This window comes from Pseudophryne corroboree, chromosome 9 (genome assembly GCF_028390025.1).
Source record: "Pseudophryne corroboree isolate aPseCor3 chromosome 9, aPseCor3.hap2, whole genome shotgun sequence".
NCBI classification, from domain to species: domain Eukaryota; kingdom Metazoa; phylum Chordata; class Amphibia; order Anura; family Myobatrachidae; genus Pseudophryne; species Pseudophryne corroboree.
Genome location: NC_086452.1, coordinates 74967716 through 74990266, shown reverse-complemented (window position 1 = coordinate 74990266; position 22551 = coordinate 74967716). Strand labels below are relative to the sequence as shown.

At 47.2% G+C, this 22551-nt stretch overlaps 1 protein-coding gene across 4 annotated transcripts in view; it reads left to right on the top strand.

Moving 5' to 3' along the window:
• LOC134957545 (vitamin D3 hydroxylase-associated protein-like) overlaps nt 1–22551 on the top strand; it is a 171116-nt gene that overhangs the window by 65331 nt on the left and 83234 nt on the right. For all 4 annotated transcript variants that reach the window (XM_063939523.1, XM_063939522.1, XM_063939521.1 and 1 more), the window contains exons 11-14: nt 5138–5237; nt 15665–15708; nt 16203–16242; nt 17547–17655. In XM_063939523.1, the coding sequence (XP_063795593.1) occupies nt 5138–5237; nt 15665–15708; nt 16203–16242; nt 17547–17655 (293 nt within the window). The remainder of the gene's footprint in view (nt 1–5137; nt 5238–15664; nt 15709–16202; nt 16243–17546; nt 17656–22551) is intronic.

Genomic DNA, 22551 nt, shown 5'->3' with positions numbered 1-22551 from the left:
TCTCTGTATCGCCTCCCTGCTGCCCCACGTCTCTGTAACTCCTCCCTGCCACCCCGAGTCTCTCTATCCCCTCCCTGCCGCCCGCCTCTCTGTATCCCCTCCCCACCGCCCCGCGTCTCTGTATCCCCTCCCCACCGCCCCGCGTCTCTGTATCCCCTCCCTGCCCCCCGCCTCTCTGTATCCCCTCCCTGCCGCCCCGCCTCTCTGTATCCCCTCCCTACCGCCCCGCGTCTCTGTATCCCCTCCCTACCGCCCCGCGTCTCTGTATCTCCTCCCTGCCGTCCCGCGTCTCTGTATTCCCGCCCCGCGTCTCTGTATCACCTCCCTGCCGCCCCACGTCTCTGTATCCCCTCACTACCGCCCCGCGTCTCTGTATCCCCTCCCTGCGTCTCTGTATCCCCTCCCCGCCGCCCTGCGTCTCTGTATCCCTTCCCTACCGCCCGCGTCTCTGTATCCCCTCCCTACCGTCCCGCGTCTCTGTATCCCTTCCCCGCCGCCCCGCGTCTCTGTATCCCTTCCCTACCGCCCCACGTCTCTGTATCCCCTCCCTACCGCCCCACGTCTCTGTATCCCCTCCCCGCCTCTCTGTATCCCCTCCCTACTGCCCTGCGTTTCTGTATCCCCTCCCCGCGTCTCTGTATCCCCTCCCCGCGTCTCTGTATCCCCTCCCCGCGTCTGTATCCCCTCCCCGCGTCTGTATCCCCTCCCCGCGTCTGTATCCCCTCCCCGCGTCTCTGTATCCCCTCCCCGCCGCCCCGCGTCTCTGTATCCCCTCCCTGCCACCCCGCGTCTCTGTATCCCCTCCCTACCGCCCCGCGTCTCTGTATCCCCTCCCTACCGCCCCGCGTCTCTGTATCTCCTCCCTGCCGCCCCGCGTCTCTGTATTCCCGCCCCGCCTCCCATACCGCCCAGCATCTCTGTATCCCCTCCCATACCGCCCCGCGTCTCTCTATCCCGTCCCTACCGCCCTGCCTCTCTGTCCCCTCTCTGTATCCCCGCCCCGCGTCTCTGTATCCCCTCCCTGCCACCCCGCGTCTCTCTATCCCGTCCCTACCGCCCTGCCTCTCTGTCCCCTCCCTGCGTCTCTGTATCCCCGCCCCGCGTCTCTGTATCCCCTCCCTGCCACCCCGCCTCTCTGTATCCCCTCCCTGCCACCCCGCCTCTCTGTATCCCCTCCCTGCCACCCCGCCTCTCTGTATCCCCTCCCTGCCACCCCGCCTCTCTGTATCCCCTCCCTACCGCCCCACGTCTCTGTATCCCCTCCCTACCGCCCGCGTCTCTGTATCCCCTCCCTGCGTCTCTGTATCCCCGCCCCGCGTCTCTGTATCCCCTCCCTGCCACCCCGCCTCTCTGTATCCCCTCCCTACCGCCCCACGTCTCTGTATCCCCTCCCTACCGCCCGCGTCTCTCTATCCCCTCCCCACCGCCCTGCCTCTCTGTATCCCCTCCCTGCGTCTCTGTATCCCCGCCCCGCGTCTCTGTATCCCCTCCCTGCCACCCCGCGTCTCTGTATCCCCTCCCTACCGCCCCGTGTCTCTGTATCTCCTCCACTACTTCCCCTCCTTTCTCCATCAGCTTCCTCACTGGGGATTACCCTCCCTACCGCCGTGCGTCTGTGTGTCCCCTCCCTACCGCCCGCGTCTCTCTATCCCCTCCCTACCGCCCTGCCTCTCTGTATCCCCTCCCTGCGTCTCTGTATCCCCGCCCCGCGTCTCTGTATCCCCTCCCTGCCACCCCGTGTCTCTGTATCCCCTCCCTACCGCCCCGTGTCTCTGTATCTCCTCCACTACTTCCCCTCCTTTCTCCATCAGCTTCCTCACTGGGGATTACCCTCCCTACCGCCGTGCATCTCTGTATCCCCTCCCTGCCACCCCGCCTCTCTGTATCCCCTCCGTACCGCCCCACGTCTCTGTATCCCCTCCCTACCGCCCGCGTCTCTCTATCCCCTCCCTACCGCCCTGCCTCTCTGTATCCCCTCCCTGCGTCTCTGTATCCCCGCCCGCCTCTCTGTATCCCCTCCCTACCGCCCCGCGTCTCTGTATCCCCTCCCTACCGCCCCGTGTCTCTGTATCTCCTCCACTACTTCCCCTCCTTTCTCCATCAGCTTCCTCACTGGGGATTACCCTCCCTACCGCCGTGCGTCTGTGTGTCCCCTCCCTACTGCCCCGTGTCTCTGTATCCGCTCCCTGCCACCCCACGTCTCTCTGTCCCCTCCCTACCGCCCTACACAATCATCTCCTATATATTAGCCCTGTGACTCTGTGCCTGCATTTCTAACGCTGGGTGGAGTCACAGACCTGGGCGGACTTAGCAGCTCCTGGCCTGTCCCAGTGGTAGCAAACCACACACCATTAGCAGAAGGGACCAGCAGCCACAGATTCAACAGACCATTCCCAGGCACAAACCAGCAGCGCACTGACGCCCCACACTGCCAGGTAAGCATGGACACCCACACAGCCAAACCCCACACCACCCCTCCCCTGCAAACACCCACCACCTAGCACACCCACCTTCCCCACCACGGCGGGACACACACCCGCTACCGAGGCCGCCGCTAACCCCCCTACCATCTGTAAGAGTGCAGCCGCGCCGCGGCCACACACTCACGGCTAAACGCCCTCCACACCTCTGCCGCACACACCGCTCCCCAACACCGCTGCACACACTGTGGCACGGAGGCGGCCGACACCATTCCGCCAGCCTCCCTCACTACCACGCCAGCTCCCTCTGGCCTTCACCAGCCCCGTCACCCGCCGCCCGACAGAGCCGCACATACTGCTCCCCCCCTCCCCACTACCGCTGCACACACTGTCATGGAGGGCACTCTCCCTCACAACCACGCCAGCTCCCTCTGCCCTTCACCAGCCCCGTCACCCACACCTGTCTTCCGCCGCCCGACACGCCTCTCGCCACTCCCGCATCACCCAGCGCAACCTTTACCCAACACCCTCCCCATGCACCCGCAGACCCCACCACCATCAGTCACACAATCATACATGGCTTACATACGAACCAGCAGCAGCGCACCCACATACACCCCTGCCCCACCTTGGGAGGAAAGCTGATCTTGGGAAGGGGGTGGGGAGGGAGTGAAGGGAGAGAGAACGGGATGCCTGATATTGTGGGGGAAGGGGGAGGAGGGTGATGCCTTATAAAGGGGGGGGGGATGACTGAGAATGGCCCAGCGGGATTGCTCATTTTATGGGATGGGGGGGCATCTATTATTGTGTGCCTTTATTCTCTCTTGGCAGGGTGGGGGTGCCCCAGGATACTGCTGCAATGGGAGACTTTTCTTTTTACACCTGCTGCTGGGGACAGGAGTGCCAACATCCCTGTCACCCCCACCCAGGCAGCTGCGGGTGACGCTGCTGTGGACCTGTACAGGGTCCCGCCGTTTTGCTGATGGTGGCTCACGGTACAGTGTGTGACGGAGTCCCCTGTATCATACAGTTTGTGCTGGGTTAGTGGGGAGGCCTGGAACCTTCACTGTGGCCCCTGTGTTTCCACACTGTGTGCCCATGCCACTCTACCACACACACGACAAGAACCCAGCCACCTGACCAACCCTCAGCGCACCGCACAATAAAAAACCAATACAAATCTCCACCATACATACCTACCACCCATTTAACAGACATACATCACCCCCTAACACCACACACAGCTCTACACACCGTTCGCCTTTCACAAAGCCCATCCCCAACACATACCCACCAAAAACCACCCACCATCACCATGTGACACTCAAACTTCCATGACACCTTACAACACCCTCACCCATTCCCCTTCACCCCACACCCACTATTCCTACAATTCCTATGTCTTTTGTTCCCTACGACATCCATCAATGCTAGCCCCAAGCATACACACCCAACTGCACCCTTACACCATCCTGCCTAATCATCCACCACCCACACCATCTTGGCCACCCACAGGCCACCCCAATTACACCTCACAACCACAAGGGTGTGCAAGGGTTAAGGGGGCGTAGCCCCTTACGACGGTGTGAAGAGCGCCCGTAGGGCGCGATGAATCACCTAGTATGTGTGTGTGTGTGTATATATATATATATATATATATATATATATATATATATATATATATATATATAGGGGCCCAGTATATGCACTCGCGCCAAGCCTCTAAGCATGGGCCCCTACCACTGCATTCTCCCCGGTGGGCCCTTCATGCCCCAGTCCGACACTGCTCGTCACTGTACAGGGTAATGGTGAGATGATGCTGCGGAGGAGACGGGACCTGCTTGTGAGCGCACAGGGGGCTGCAGAGTGAATGCCTGGAGCAGGTAAAGAATGCTCCGGTTGGCGCTGCAGCAAAGATCCTGACTGCAGGGTGCCGTTCTAGGTACCCTGCAAGCCAAATGCAGGGACCCTGGGACAGCAGCGGTGCCACCCACAGAGCTCGGTGGCACCACTTGCACATGCCTAGTTACGGCCCTGCCATAAATTCTGGCCCCTGGTAGTGGAGCAGCCTCTGATGCCACAAGCTCTGTGGTCAGAAAATGTAGAGAATTGCATAAAGATACTGGGGGCTGATGACCTGGCATAGTGGGCAATACATGCCTATTCACCAGTTTTTTTCCGTAATATCAGGATTAGTGAATAAATGGAACCACTTTATATAGGTATCCGTTCACATGGTCGACCATGTTATGGTCGACAGTCATTAGGTCGACCACTATTGGTCGACATGGACACATGGTCGACACATGAAAATGGTCGACACATGAAAAGGTCGACATGAGTTTTTTAACTTTTTTTTTTTCTTTTGGGGAACTTTTCCATACTTTACGATCCACATGGACTACGATTGGAACGGTAAAGTGTGCCGAGCGAAGCGGTAGCGGAGCGAAGGCACCATGCCCGAAGCATGGCGAGCGAACGCGGTGCACTAATTGGGGTTCCCAGTCACTTTACGCAAAAAATGACACCAAAAAAACTTAAAAAAAACCTCATGTCGACCTTTCATGTGTTGACCATTTTCATGTGTCGACCATGTGTCCATGTCGACCATGTCAATGTCGACCAATAGTGGTCGACCTAATGACTGTCGACCATAACATGGTCGACCATTCATACCGAAACCCTTTATATAACCCCATGTATTTTATTCCTATTAGTAAGAACAACATCATGGACCCCAACCTGGAGGAAAGCGCACGTCTCAAAAACATGTCCAACGTGGTGAAGAGGATTCTGTGCTTTGTTCTCCAGCCAATAGTAAGTAGTTTTAGGAAGAAGATATGAAGAAAAAACAAAAAAAAAATTAAGCAAATTTGTGACCTAATTAAATTTAACACAGATGCTTTCATTCTGAAAAAAAAATCTTTGTGTTAATACTATAAATAATCCTAACGTTCTTTTTGAAAACCCAACATAGGCCCTCATTCCGAGTTGTTCGCTCGGTAAAAATCTTCGCATCGCAGCGATTTTCCGCTTAATGCGCATGCGCAATGTTCGCACTGCGACTGCGCCAAGTAAATTTGCTATGCACTTAGGAATTTTACTCACGGCTTTTTCATCGGTCTGGCGATCGTAATGTGATTGACAGGAAATGGGTGTTACTGGGCGGAAACAGGCCGTTTTATGGGCGTGTGGGAAAAAACGCTACCGTTTCCGGAAAAAACGCAGGAGTGGCCGGAGAAACGGAGGAGTGTCTGGGCGAACGCTGGGAGTGTTTGTGACGTCAAACCAGGAACGACAAGCACTGAACTGATCGCAGATGCCGAGTAAGTCTGAAGCTACTCAGAAACTGCTACGAGGTGTGTAATCGCAATATTGCGAATACATCGTTCGCAATTTTAAGATGCTAAGATTCACTCCCAGTAGGCGGCAGCTTAGCGTGAGCAACTCTGCTAAAATCGCCTTGCGAGCGAACAACTCGGAATGACCTCCATAATTCTAAACACTTAAATCAAAATAGGTATTTACACCTTGCTGTATGTGTCTCAGAACAACGTAATGATCCCCAGTGCCGTAACTAGACATTTTAGCGATGTGTGCAAGAAACCGCATCAGCACAGCATATTTAAAATAGGGCCAGTGCGCGCTCAAAAGATAGGGTTGTGGCTTCATGGGGTAGGGGCATGGCCACAAAATAATACCAATTCATATCATACTGCAGCTGTACCCCCACAGCACATGGTATCCCCTATACTCAACACTGTGTTCCAGTGCCGTAACTAGACATTTTAGCGCTGTGTGCAAGAAACAACATCGCCCCCCCCCCCCCCCATATACAAAACAGGGCCAGTGCGCACCGTAGGTGTGCGTCAAACATATAGAAGCATGGCTTCATTGGGAAGGGCCTTGGCCACAAAATAATACACATTCATATTCCGCTTTATAGTAGTCTCCGTTATTCAAATTACATTGCACAGTAGCGCCACTTACACACATTACGGGGTAGAGACCCATTTTACACATTACTCCAGGTAGAGCACTTATCACACATTAAGCCAGGTGGAGCCCCCTTTTACACAGTATGGCAGGTGGAGCCCCCTTTTACACAGTATGGCAGGTGGAGCCCCCTTTTACACAGTATGGCAGGTGGAGCCCCCTTTTACACAGTATGGCAGGTGGAGCCCCCTTTTACACAGTATGGCAGGTGGAGCCCCCTTTTACACAGTATGGCAGGTGGAGCCCCCTTTTACACAGTATGGCAGGTGGAGCCCCCCTTTTACACAGTATGGCAGGTGGAGCCCCCTTTTACACAGTATGGCAGGTGGAGCCCCCTTTTACACAGTATGGCAGGTAGACTCACGAGAGGGGGAGTGAGAGAGATATAGGGTTGGGAGGGACAGAAAGAAAAAAAAGGTAGGTGGCAGGTAGAGAGACCGAGAGGGGTGGGAAGGGGAGAGAGAGAGGGGGAAGAGACACACACAGCGGTACCTATGTGATGATGGCTGGAGTGCAGGCAGCCATAGCAGCAGCGGGGGGATGTCCCTGTGCTGGTGACGGCTGTAGTTGCGGTACACTATGAAATCAGAGCTGCTGCCGCCACTCTATCCTCCTGGTATCTCCTGCGCTGCTCCCTGTTGCACCAGTAGAGGAGGAGGAGCGGCATGGAGCTGCAGCATACGGGGATGGGGAGACAGAGCAGTCTTTGCAGCACTGCCGGCTATAATATATATCAATCGGCAGCAGCTGTGCGTCTGGCAGAGTAGCTGGGCGCAACACTACTTTTATATGTTATAGCAGGCAGCACTGCAGCTGCTGGTGGCCAATCTGGGTGGATGCGGATGGTGCGCCCACAGCGGAAATGCGCTATGTGCAAAGCACCATCCGCCCACACCTAATTACGGCCCTGCACCAATACACACACACACACACACACACACACACACACACACACACACACACACACAGTTATACTGATACACATATACAGAGGATTGGGTGTGGAATCCCGGTGAGCGGGATCCCGGCTGTCAGAATACAGACGCAGGTATACCGGCTGCCAGAATGCCGGCAGCAGGGCGAGCACTAGAAATCTCCTTGCAGGCTTGGTGGCTCACTGCGCTAGCCGCAGGTTCTATTCCCACTCTATGCGTGTCGTGGACACCCATGAGTGGGAATATCCCTGGCGCAGCTGTCAGGATTCCTCTGTGGTGTCTGGCCACACCCTCTCTGAAGACTAGCAAAACTTCTAAGCATGGGACCCTACCACTGAATTCCCCCGGAGGGCCCTTCATACCCCAGTCCGACACTGTCTGTATATACCAGTGATGGCTAACCTTGACACTCCAGCTGTTGTTGAACTACACATCCCAGCATGCCCTGCTACAGTTTTAGCATGGCCAAATAGCAAAACTGTAGCAGGGCATGCTGGGATGTGTAGTTCAACAGCTGGAGTGTCAAGGTTAGCCCTCACTGGTATATACAGTATGTATGTTTGTATATATCCATGCTTTTACGCTGTTTTCCTGTCCCATAGGTAGACGTGACAACTCTATGCTGGATTGTAAAACTCAAGCATCAATGAGTCTTTAACCTGCGGTTGGACTGCTGTAGACATCTTTGTTTGGTCACAGCGAGTGGAAGATCTTGGTACGTTTTGTCCTTGAGGATGAGGAAGACGTGTCTGTGAGATTACATAAGAGATGTGTGATTGAATTTTGTGTTAAACTTGAAGAAAGGCAGAAATAAAACTCATGAAATGTTACGGCAAGCATACAGTGGAGAAACAATTAGCTGTGCTGCAGTATTTCGATATATTTTCAGTTCCTTTGTCACAATATGCTAAACCTATTCGAATGAGAAGCTGAAAGTTTGCATAAACTTTCCATTCTGTCATTTTGCTACATCTCCGCAGCTTTGGTAATGTTGACGTCATGTATTACCCTCATTGAAGTGCTTCCACCACCAAAATACTGCAGCACTGCTAATTGTTTCTCCACTGTATGCTTGCCGTCACATTTCATGAGTTTTATTTTAGCTTTTTCCAAGTTTAACACAATTCAATCACACATCTGATGAAATCTCAGACACGTCTTCCTCATCCGCCATGACGATATGTACGCAAATCTTCCACGCTCTGTGACCAAACAAAGAAGACTACGGCAGGTTTACAGACATCGATGTATGAGCTTCACAATAACCAGCATAGAGATGCCACGTCTACCTATGGGACAGAAAAACAGGGACAGTCTTTTACTTTCTAATCAGTCCTCACATTCACATACTATAGATGTAAAATAAAAAAGTGAAAAAAAAAAAAAAAAAATATATATATATATATATATATATATATATATATATATATATATATATATATATATATATATATATATATATATATATAGCCCAGGTGATTGTCCGGCACTCCAATACCTCTATCAGCTGCTGTGGTGCCCGCTCTATGTAGTTAACATGCACCAGGAGAATGATCCGCACTCAGACTTGTAGATGGCATAAACACTCCGGCGTAAGACAAAAGAGTCACATAGCCTGGACGTGATTCCAACGTTTCATGTCTTTATGACATTTTTTCAAGGATAAAACAAACAATAACATACAAGACACTTTTATAAACACTCACCCAGGTTTGTGCGCTGGCTGCCGTCCCGCTCCGTGATGAGACGCGATGACGTCACTGAAATGCGACTAGCGCTGACGTACCGTCTCTAGGCAACGAGGACGTAATGCTACAGTGCTCCCATCACCATAGATACATACAAAACAAATACACGCCAGAACTGTCCATCCACTGCAATCAGGAAGTAAAACTGAATCAATGTAATTTGCATGATGTATAAACAATGCTGCTAAACTGACTACATGATCAATGAACAATGCTGTTATACTGACTAGAAATAGATACATTTCTCAAACAAAGCAATTAAAGGAACATTGCTCATTTAACCCTAACGGGTGCAAAGTCTGTAATTTATGTATCCACATCGACTCCTTTTGCAGTAGCAAACGTCCCCTATCACCCCCTCTGTTATTGAGGGGTACATGATCTATCATTTTGTACCTTAAACTAGCCAGATTGTGTCTAAAGTTCTTAAAATGTCTGGCGACCGGTTGGTCTTGATCCGTTCCTTCTAAAGCTTGTCTAATGGCCGTTCTGTGCATGGCCATACGTTCCTTGAATTGTCTAATCGTTTTTCCGACGTACAATAGTCCGCACGGACATTTGATGTAATATATAACGTACTTGGATGAACAGGTTAATGGATGTCTAATCATAAACGATTTTCCTGACCTAGGGTGTAAGAACGTATCACCCGTATCGAGAGAGCTGCATGTAGTGCATCCCAGGCAGCGATAATTGCCCGGTTTCCTGGATAGAAAATGTTCCGAAGTCGGAGCTTTTAATTTAGAGACATCATTGTGTACTACATAATTTTTTATGTTCTTACCCCGTCGCTGTCCAATCATCAAACGTTTGTTATAGAGGGCTGGTAAATCTTGTTCTGAACTCACCAAGGGCCACAATCTCTTGGCAGCTGAATTGATCTCGCTGCTGGCCGTGGAAAAATCTGTGACCCAAATCATTGAATCTGTATGTTCCGAGGGAGGTTTTTCTTCCAAGGATTTCTTTCTGGACATGGATAACACTTGTAGCATGATTTTCTTTAAGGATCTAGGATTATATCCTCTAGCAATAAATTTATTCATCATCAGATTGAGTTGTACTTTAAGGTCTTGAGGATCACTACAGATTCTAAGAGCCCGCATAAATTGTGAAAGTGGCAGTCCTTGTTTTAAAGACCACGGATGATGACTTTCAGCTCTCAAAAGTGTATTGCGGTCGGTTGGTTTATGATAAACTGTCGTATCGAACCGTCCATCCTGAATTGTAATAGAAACGTCTAGAAAATTAATGGTACAATTGCTGATCTTGAATGTAAATTTGATGTTATCATCAGCTTGATTTATGAATTGCATCATCAAGGAGAACTGTTCTTTGCTTCCTGTCCATAGGACAAAAATGTCATCTATGTACCTATGGAAGCTGTGGATGGGTAATCCAAATTTAGGGTCAGAAAAAAATAAATCTTGCTCTAAAGCAAACATAAACGCATTTGCGTAGCTAGGTGCTACGCAAGAACCCATCGCACAACTGAGTCTTTGGATATAGAATTTCCTGTGAGGTAAAACATCTAATGGCTGGATTGTTGGATATAGGATCAAATGTTGAAGGTTTCTTGATCCCTAATCTCTGGATGCGTGGCGGCTGAGTAACACCGAAAAATTCTTTAAGTCTGAGCTGTCTGTTCAGGCAATAGAGATCCACTTTGTTCTTGAATTCATTGGGGCTATTGGTGGGTACAAAGGATAAGCCTTTATTAAGCACCGATAATTCATCTGGGGTAAATTCTTTAGATGACAAGTTAAACACTACGTTTTCTTCTTGTATTTGCGCTTTCCTTTGCCTTGCCCACTCTCCTCCGCGTCTGGTCCGAGATCTTCCACCGAGCTTGCCTTGGCTCGGGTGGTCACCCCTAAAGGGAGTTTTTTCTTCAACTGGGATTTGGACCGCGCCCCTGTAGACTCTCCTTCACTTGTTGAAGTAGCTCCCCCACTGGAGATGTCCGTGTCCGATCGATCTGGTTTCCTAAATCTGTTTGAAAATCTCTTCTTTTGGGGATAATGTGGTTTTTGATTAACCCATGCATAGACTCGATGTTCTTCATAGTCTTTGTCAACTGTAATTCGTTTCTTTTTCTTAAAAGCTACTAGATATGCTTTATATTTTGAGATCTGTTCAGACAACTTGTCCATCCATTTGTTTTCGGTGTCTTCTTGAAGCTTCTCAAGGTGGATGTTTTCAAAGGACTGTCTCTTAGCTTGATAGTTCTTCAGCTCCCTCCCCGCTTCCTCTACGACTAAGAGGATGAGGTCGTAGGAGCATTTGTTTAATATTGCCGCCCACCGACGGTGTTACTCAGCCGCCACGCATCCAGAGATTAGGTATCAAGAAACCTTCAACATTTGATCCTATATCCAACAATCCAGCCATTAGATGTTTTACCTTACAGCTGGGCAAGTCCTTAGAAAAATGCGCAGAGGTGAAGCACCCTGCACATGGAAATCTGACGAAGGGAGAGAAAATTGCTCTCAAGAACTTGAGTGCCTACACTGATATCACTATCCGCCCAGCCGACAAAGGTGGGGGCATCATCATCCAGGATCTTACACAATACAAATCTGAAATTGAAAGACAGCTAAATGATCCCAATGTGTACAGTAGATTGGATGCTGACCCTACTTACGCCTTTAAGGAGGAACTTGACACCCTCCTTTCTGCGGCAGTTACCAAAAATATCATTACACAGAAAATACATGACTTGCTTACTGTGGATCACCCCAAGATCCCGTTGATCTACACTATACCCAAATTACATAAAGATGCTAGCAATCCCCCGGGACGGCCGATTATTTCCGCCCGAGACTCCTTGTTCTATGGAATTTCAAAATTCCTTGATTTTTATTTGCAGCCAGTAATACAGAACGAAAGAACATTTCTAAAAGACACAACATCCTTTTTATTAAAATTATTAAACATTCCCCATGTGGAATCTCATTGGTGGATGGCCACTATAGATGTGGTAAGCCTCTATACTAGTATTCCGCATGATAGAGGGTTGGCTGCCACCAGGAGGCTTCTCACTAATAATTCGTCCTACAATGGTCCGGACTTAGATTTTTTCATGTCTCTCCTCGAACTGACTTTGACTAGGAACTATTTCCAATACGATGGGAAATTCTATATCCAAAGACTCGGTTGTGCGATGGGTTCTTGCGTAGCACCTAGCTACGCAAATGCGTTTATGTTTGCTTTAGAGCAAGATTTATTTTTTTCTGACCCTAAATTTGGATTACCCATCCACAGCTTCCATAGGTACATAGATGACATTTTTGTCCTATGGACAGGAAGCAAAGAACAGTTCTCCTTGATGATGCAATTCATAAATCAAGCTGATGATAACATCAAATTTACATTCAAGATCAGCAATTGTACCATTAATTTTCTAGACGTTTCTATTACAATTCAGGATGGACGGTTCGATACGACAGTTTATCATAAACCAACCGACCGCAATACACTTTTGAGAGCTGAAAGTCATCATCCGTGGTCTTTAAAACAAGGACTGCCACTTTCACAATTTATGCGGGCTCTTAGAATCTGTAGTGATCCTCAAGACCTTAAAGCACAACTCAATCTGATGATGAATAAATTTATTGCTAGAGGATATAATCCTAGATCCTTAAAGAAAATCATGCTACAAGTGTTATCCATGTCCAGAAAGAAATCCTTGGAAGAAAAACCTCCCTCGGAACATACAGATTCAATGATTTGGGTCACAGATTTTTCCACGGCCAGCAGCGAGATCAATTCAGCTGCCAAGAGATTGTGGCCCTTGGTGAGTTCAGAACAAGATTTACCAGCCCTCTATAACAAACGTTTGATGATTGGACAGCGACGGGGTAAGAACATAAAAAATTATGTAGTACACAATGATGTCTCTAAATTAAAAGCTCCGACTTCGGAACATTTTCTATCCAGGAAACCGGGCAATTATCGCTGCCTGGGATGCACTACATGCAGCTATCTCGATACGGGTGATACGTTCTTACACCCTAGGTCAGGAAAATCGTTTATGATTAGATATCCATTAACCTGTTCATCCAAGTACGTTATATATGACATCAAATGTCCGTGCGGACTATTGTACGTCGGAAAAACGATTAGACAATTCAAGGAACGTATGGCCATGCACAGAACGGCCATTAGACAAGCTTTAGAAGGAACGGATCAAGACCAACCGGTCGCCAGACATTTTAAGAACTTTAGACACAATCTGGCTAGTTTAAGGTACAAAATGATAGATCATGTACCCCTCAATAACAGAGGGGGTGATAGGGGACGTTTGCTACTGCAAAAGGAGTCAATGTGGATACATAAATTACAGACTTTGCACCCGTTAGGGTTAAATGAGCAATGTTCCTTTAATTGCTTTGTTTGAGAAATGTATCTATTTCTAGTCAGTATAACAGCATTGTTCATTGATCATGTAGTCAGTTTAGCAGCATTGTTTATACATCATGCAAATTACATTGATTCAGTTTTACTTCCTGATTGCAGTGGATGGACAGTTCTGGCGTGTATTTGTTTTGTATGTATCTATGGTGATGGAAGCACTGTAGCATTACGTCCTCGTTGCCTAGAGACGGTACGTCAGCGCTAGTCGCATTTCAGTGACGTCATCGCGTCTCATCACGGAGCGGGACGGCAGCCAGCGCACAAACCTGGGTGAGTGTTTATAAAAGTGTCTTGTATGTTATTGTTTGTTTTATCCTTGAAAAAATGTCAAAGACTTGAAACGTTGGAATCACGTCCAGGCTATGTGACTCTTTTGTCTTACGCCGGAGTGTTTATGCTATCTACAAGTCTGTGAGTGCGGATCATTCTCCTAGTGTATATGTATGTATATGTATGTATGTATGTGTATATGTATATGTATGTATGTATGTATGTATATATATATATATATATATATATATATATATATATATATATATATATATATATAATCATTTCTAGACAGTTATTTATGACTGTGCACAGCTGAAAGGTTAATACTGTTAAATTTGGTTTTATCTTAATGACAAGGTATCATTGTACCAGTAGCGTGAGAACATCTGTCTATTAGTAGAAGTGGGTCAAGCAAGTAATATTTAAATATCTGGACATACTGGACCGGATTCAAATGTTCCGCACTCCTTCCCTATTGCAGCCTATCACGCCTGCTGGCGGTATTCTAATGTTATTGCCGACGGGCGCGACAACTTGAGTTCAGCTCGCTACCCCCAGAGGTAGTGAGCTGAAATACGTGTAAAGAGACCCGTTTGGGCGCACAAACGTGTCTCAACGATCGTGCCCATTACTTTAGTCGGGTTTAGGCTAATCCAGACTGGAATGAGCACGATCAGCGCGATAGCGGGGCATATTTGAATATCGCCCCTCTATCTCCCATCACTTTAGATGGGAGATAGCGGGTGTGATATCATTCGAATCCGGCCCACTGAGTATGCATGTTGAAAATATGCAAGTCCTATGGCTGCACGGTGTCCGGGTATATCCACAGGTGTGTGGGGAATTCTATACAGGTACCATATGTTCAATTTTATGCATATGTTATTAATTGACGTTGATAAACACTGAAAAATTGTAATTTCTAAAGTGATGTCATGAAAAATAAATAAAAACATACATAGAACCTGGAGTATCCCAGATTATTGTAAGTGGTTGAATATACAGAACCTGGTCATTAGGGTGATAGTGCATATGCTTTTAATTGTTCCAGTGGTTTCCCCAGTAGGCCCATATATTGCATAACTAGTTACTTATATACTTCGGTGGAGGCACTTTACGTAAGTTGGTAACTCACAAGCCGGGGAAGTACAGTGTATAAGGTGGGTTACAAATGCACTAAGAAGAGTTTCCTGGGCCCAACAGTAATCCTTAAGGTCCATACACACTTGCCGATAAAATGAGCGACGCCGCTCATTTTCCCCCTCCCTGAGCGACGTCGCTCATTTTATCGGCAAGTGTGTATGCCACCAGCGACGACCGATGTGTGGCCACGCGGGTCGGCAATGATCGTCACTGTCGGCAGTACATGTATGCTTGATTGGACTGTCGTCCAGGAGACTCATGCACGGCTGGCGGAGGCGTGACGTCACTGAGCGATATGAGCTGTCATATCGCTCAGTGTGTACAGTCGGTCACCGACCGGCCGGCCCAGGAGGGGGAAACACTAGATGACATCGCTCAGAGAGCGACAGCCTCTAATGTGTATGGGTCTTAAGGCCTTGAGCTCATAGGAAGAAGTTAGCGGTGTGGAAGCAGCAGGTACAGTACATTGTGTCCTCTGCCCCAGAACTTTGGCTTTTCCAAGATTCAGAAACATGGGCGCTGAGGTTGGCTACAAGGCCGCTGATGGTTGGATACATGACCAGTCTTGGTTGGAGGCACGCTTGCTGTTAGGTGGATACATGGCCTCTGTTGGTTAGCTACAGTATGTGGACATTTATAGAAGTCTCTAAAGCTTTCTGGTCATTTAAAAAAAATTCTAGTGATGCTGAATAGTTTACCCTGTCATTTAACAATTTTTCTTTTATTTTTTTTCCAGTACCCAAGGATCTCCAGTGCTATAAATTCCAGCCTTGGTGCCCGGTAAGACCATGTGTGCTCTCCCAGAGGATCTCTTACATACAATGTAGATATACTGACCTGGTGGATTATTCCAGATAAAGTCAGGAGCATGTCCTCTATGATGGAGGACAGAAGATGAGTCGAGCAATAGCACACCTCAGCTATGTTTATCGCATCTGTGCCACACCTGTCTCCAGGATGCGGAGTGCCAGAGGGACCCAGCGACTATGGACAGAGGGAGAGTCAGCGCAGAGCACACATAAAGTAGAGGGGACACACTGTGGGACTGGATGAGGGAGAACTGAGAGGATAGAGGAAGAACAGTAAAAGATCTAGAGAATACATAGGACTGACATGGATATTTATAAGACAAGTCTAAAATATGAATGAATAACAGAGATGGCAGACTAGGTGGCTCTGGTTCTTTTCTGCAATCAAAGTTTTAATGATTTTATGTTTTCTGTTGTGGTGTTTTGCTATTATTGTCCGTACTGATATCTCACCTCCCTGTCTAGATCTGTGAAGCATCTCTGGAAGGAGCAGATAGCCATTCAGGTAGCGTACGTGGTGAATATAGGCTATGTATATCTGTATATATGGCATTTGTAGGGCCAGAGAGAGCTATGGCCCTCATTCCGAGTTGATCGCTCGCTGCCGATTTTCGCAGCGGAGCGATCAGGTAAAAAAACGGCAAAACTGCGCATGCACACGGGCCGCAGGGCGCACGCGCAACGTACTTTCACACAAAACTATGCAGTTTTACACAAGGTCTAGCGACTCTTTTCCGTCGCTCTGTTGATCGGTGAGTGATTGACAGGAAGTGGGTGTTTCTGGGTGGTAACTGGCCGTTTTCCGGGAGTGTGCTAAAAAACGCAGGCGTGCCTGGGGAAACGGGGGAGTTGCTGGCCGAACGCAGGGCGTGTTTGTGACGTCAAAGCAGGAACTAAACTGACTGAAGTGATCGAAAGGAAGGAGTAGGTCTGAAGCCACTCTGAAACTGCTTGAAAAAAAAACAGCACTTTCGGTCGCACTTATGCTAAGATACACTCCCAGAGGGCGGCGGTCTAGCGTTTGCACTGCTGCTAAAAGCAGATAGCGAGCGATCAACTTGGAATGAGGGCCTATGGCGGTCCGTACACATGCGCAGTTTTGCCGTTTTTCTACCTGATCGCTTCGCTGCGAAAATCGTTGGCGAGTGATCAACTCGGAATGAGGGCCTATGTTTGGTCCCAGTACATTTCGGGGTGTGGCCTAACTGTTGGATGCATGGGGGAAGGAGAAGGGTGCGTGAGCACCTTAGCCAGGGGCAAGACAGGGGGGAAGGGGGCTGCAGCAGTAACCGCCCCCTCCTCACGGCAGCCCTGGCCATGTGTGTTCATATATAATCAATTTGTAGAATTCTTAATTCGTATAATTTCACAGTAATGCCTCTAATGACACTGCATCGATTTAATTCACATATTAGATGCCTATAATACATGTCCCTCAACCTTTTTTTTTAGATCTGTCTATAGTTAATAATTATCTCTGTGTGACTCCAGTTACTAATAATATAATCTATGAATGTTTTTATATGTATTAACTGTTGTACATAATATCTGAACAAACTTCTAATGCCATCAATGTAGTTTAGAGAAACTTTGTGTATTATCTATAATAACTTTAACTTCTAAAAGATTAGAAGTCACCTCCACCTACCCCCTGGTGTCTCTGTAACACACACACACACACACACACACACACACACACACACACACACACACACACACACACACACACACACACACACTGCATGTCCTGTCTTATTGGACCCACCGCCCAAGTGATTGTCAGCTCTTGTAATGAGTCTTTTCCTTCAGGAATACCAGACAGAATTCCTCACTGAATGGAGAAAGCTGAATCTAGATGTGATCCTATGTCCCATGCTGGGCCCGGCCTTCAACGTCGGCTATCCGGGGAAACTATTTGGTATAAATCGCTGTATTCCCTCCCTGAATTATGTGTAGCATTACACACGGTGTAACTGGACATCTATGGGCCCCACAGCAATATTTGATAAAGGTCCCCTTGTACATTTTATCCACTGGCCAGGCAGGGTATGGCTAAGGCAGAGGTTCTCAAGACACCCCAACGGTCCAGGTTTTAAGTTTATCCCTGCTTGGCCACAGGCGACGTAATTAGCATCTCGGTCAATTTGATTTAGCCATCTGTGCTGGACCATGGATATACCTAAAACCTGGCCCGTTGGGGAGCCTTGAGAACCATGTGCCTAATTCAGATCTGATTGCAGCAAAAAATTGTTCTCTAATGGGGAAAACCATGTACATTGCGGCGGGGGGAGGGGGGGGGGAGATGTAACATGTGCAGAGAGAGATAGATTTGGGTGGGGTGTGTTTAATCTGAAATCTAAATTGCAGTGTAAAAATAAAGCAGTCAGTATTTACCCTGCACAGAAACAATATAACCCACCCACACCTAACTCTCTGCATATGTTATATCCGCCCCACCTGTAGTGCACATGGTTTTGCCTATTAGAGGACAATTTTGCTGCTGCGATCAGGTCTGAATTAGGCCCAATGTTTGAGAACCCCAGGGCCAAGGTTTAAAATATATCTACACATACCTGTATAATCTCACGGGCCCTGGACAGCCAAGGAGTCAGTTTAGTATTATACTAGTTACCAGCTCCCCCATAGAGAGGAGGAGCAGCATTAGCCTTTTATTATATAGGATATTCGTAGTATATGGGGCATATGAGGCTGTATATGATCTCTCATAATCACTATGCAATCCCAACAGGTAACAATCACAATTCTATATAATAAAAGCCAATTCTGCTCTTCACATCTGCATACCTCCCAACTTTGATCTCAGCGGTGGAGGGACAGCAACGCCCGTTTTTAGGGTGTGTGGCCTAATGGCAAGGGTGCAAGTGCCGCGATCGCAAGCCACGCCCCTGTTTTCGTCATTATGGCGGCATGAACAGCGCTGTGAGAGCTGCTGGTCATGCCCCCTGTCCCTATCTGCCGTGAATAGACGCTGTGCGCATGCGCACAGCATCTATTCACCGCTGCTCTCCACAGAGCAGCGAGTGACAGGGAGGGATCTCCCAACTGCCCCCCGACCTGCGGGTCACTGCGACCCGCGGGTGGGACAGCGGGACAGACCGTGAAAAACAGGACTGTCCCGCCAAAATCGGGACAGTTGGGAGGTATGCATCTGTTAGCTGACACAGCTCAAACTGAAAGTGATACTGCAGGGAGATGTTACAGCCTTCTAACCTGCTACTGGTAATATTAATAATACTGATCTGACTGTTCCACACTTGCTGCACACAGAGAGAGGGGGCTGGGGAGAGAGTGGGGGTAGGGGCAGATAGGGATTGGGGGTACAGAGTGGGGTAGGGGCAGATGGGTACTATGGGAGAAAGAGAGGACAGGAGACTTGGGGCAGATAGGGACTGGGGAGAGGGGGGTGTGATGTTAGTGTATTAATATTTGTAGACACTCCCTTACTAATAGGTGTAAGCCTGAATCTTTAGTGATGGTCCCTGGGACCAGGGGGATGATGGGAAGTGGGTGGTCCAGGGGGCCTGGAGTTGGATGGAATAAACAGCACAGCAGTGAACTCGCATGTCTCTGTGTCCTGATGACTGGATTTACAAACGTATGAACAAAACATGGTGTCAGAAGAAGTTTAACTTGGACTGCTAGTGCTCTCAGAGTGTGAAAGAATCTTGCAGAAGTCTGTGGCTGTGATACTCTGTGTCTGCAAAACCTGCCGTATGCTCCTATCTTCAAACAGTGAGTAACCATGGATAAACTAGCTCCTCCAACCGGCATGCTGATGTCTGGTAACTTGTCTGAAAACTGGAAAAGATTTAAGCAAAGGTTTAATATATATCTTACTGCATGTGGAGCTGATTCAGAGGCTGACAAAACGAAGGCATCCATTTTCCTCCTTGTCATAGGAGAGGATGTGCTGGACATTTATAATAGTTTTCAGTTTGCTGAGGGGCAGAATATGGTGCGATCTTCTATAATGCAAAAGTTTGAAGATTACTTTGTGCCAAGGAAAAATGTGACATATGAAAGATATAAGTTTTTCACATGTGATCAGAAGTCTGTAGATGGATTTGACCAGTATGTTACAGAGCTGCAATCACTCAGTAAAACCTGTGAGTTTGGTGATTTTAAAGGATTCACTGATTACAGATCGTATTGTCTGTGGAATACCTGATAATGGACTCAGAGAGAGACTGCTGAGAGAGCAAGACCTAACACTAGAAAAGGCAGTGACTATGTGTAGATCTGCAGAAATAACTAGATTTCAAGCCAAAAAGTTACACAAGGAAGCTGATGTGCATGTAGTGCAGAAAACCGAGCCATGCAAACCTCCATTCTCAAGAATTAAGCAGTCTAAGCCACAGTCTAATAAGGAAATGTGTAGTAGATGTGGAAATACTCACAATCCTAAAATGTGCCCTGCTTATGGTAAAACCTGCATGAAATGTAGTAGACTTAATCACTTTGCCAAATGCTGTAAAATTAAAAGTAAAACAACCAAAGTGCATGCTGTTAAACAAACAGATGAATTCTTTGTGGATTGCATTGAACTTTGCAGTGCAGATAAAGAATGGATTGTCCCTTTAACTGTGAACGAGATTGTCATTCCCTTTAAGCTTGATACTGGTGCGCAGGTGAATTTAATATCATTTCAAGACTATAAGACTTTTAGAGTAAAACCTAAAATTCACCCAGCCAAAGTGAAAGTTACAGGGTACACTGGGGAGGAAATTCCTGTGAGAGGTACATGCTTAGTGACACTGAAATATAAGGGACAACAGTTTAAAACATCTCTACTGATTGTGGATAAAAATGTGCAACCGATTCTTGATTAAGTTCCTGTGAGAAACTAAGCTTGCTAAAGAGTTTTTATGGTGACATCACAAGTAGAAGATGACTGCAAATCGATGTTTACAGAATACAGAGACTTGTTTGAAGGTCTAGGTTGTTTGCCTGGAGAGCATAAAATAAATATAGACACGCAAGTTTCTTCAGTGATACACCCTTGTAGAAAATTTCCGTTTGCGCTGTGAGAAACTGAAACGAGTTAAATCGCATGGAAGCCTTGGGTGTGATACAGAAAGTTGATGAGCCTACTGAAATGGGTAAGCTCCTTAGTAATTGTTGAAAAGAAAAATGGACAATTCCGAATAGGTCTAGACCCCAGAGATTTAAACAAAGCTATTAAACGAGAACATTTCAAACTACCAACCAGAGATGAAATCATGTCGCAATTTGCGGGAGCAAAATGGTTCAGTAAATTGGACGCATCTTCAGGATTCTGGCAAATGACGCTAGATGAGGCCAGCTCAAAGGTTTGTACATTTAATACACCAGAAGGTCGATACAGATTTCTTCGACTACCATATGGAATACTGTCTGCTCCAGAAGTATATCATAAAAAGATGCACATGATTTTTGAACATATTCCAGGTGTTGAAACAATGATGGATGACATTATTGTCTGGGGATCTACAAAGGAAGAACATGATTCTAGATTGAGACAAGTAATGGAACTTGTCAAGAAAGTGAATCTAAAGCTAAACAAGGACAAATGTGAATTTGGCATGAATACACTTACCTTTATGGGCGACGTGGTCTCAGATCAAGGTGTAAAACCAGACCCAAGGAAAATATCAGCCATAGTGAACATGGAATGTCCTAACAACAAAGACGACGTCAGAAGATTCCTAGGAATGATTACTTACTTAGGAAAGTTTATTTCTCAACTCTCTGAACGAACAGCCTCTCTTAGATGGTTGTTGGACAAAGATAACGAGTGGATGTGGTCACATGAACAAGAAGAAAGTTGGCAAAACTTGAAACAGATAATTACAGAGCAACCAGTGCTAAAATTCTTTGATCCTGCGAAAAGAATAAGATTTTCAGCAGATGCTTCGCATTTTGGCCTAGGCTCAGTGCTGTTACAAGAACATGAGGATACATGGCAACCAGTAATCTATGCATCAAGAGCACTGACAAGTGCTGAAACAAGGTATGCTCAGATAGAAAAAGAACTTCTAGCGATCACATATGTATGTGAGCGATTTCATCAGTTTGTGTATGGTCAAACATTTACAGTGGAAACTGACCACAAGCCATTGGTAGCTATCATGACTAAATCATTACATGACTGTCCCATGAGAATTCAACAAATGCTTATCAGACTACAGAAATATGATGTACACTTGCTGTACTGTCCCGGCAAATACATGTACATTGCTGATACACTTTCTCGTGCTGTGGACAAAAGTGAAGGTTCCAAAAGTCTGATGGATGAAGAGATAGAAGCCTATGTTAATTTGATCGTAGCTTCTCTACCAGTGTCTCTTGCAAGACCAGAACAGATTAGGAAAGAAACTGAGACAGATGACACAATGAAAGTGTTGAAAGATATCATTCTGAAAGGTTGGCCAGCAGAAAAATATGCGTGCCCGCTGTCTATCCATGATTATTGGATGTACCGCAGTGACCTTACAGTTGTCGATGGTATTATTTACAAAGGCAATAGGTTTGTCATACCTGCACGACTAAGAAAAGCTATGCTGTGCAAGATACATGAAGGCCACTTAGGTGAAGAAAAATGTAAGCGGAGAGCGCGTGAAGTTATGTATTGGCCAAGAATGAACCAAGACATAGCACAGACTACAGCTACATATGAATTATGTCTTACGTATAGACCGAAACAACAAGTCGAGCCACTGAGTCCTCACGCAGTGCCAGAGAGACCGTACCAGAAAGTTGGCGCAGATTTGTTTGATTGTAATGGGAAAACGTACATTGTCGTGACTGATTATTA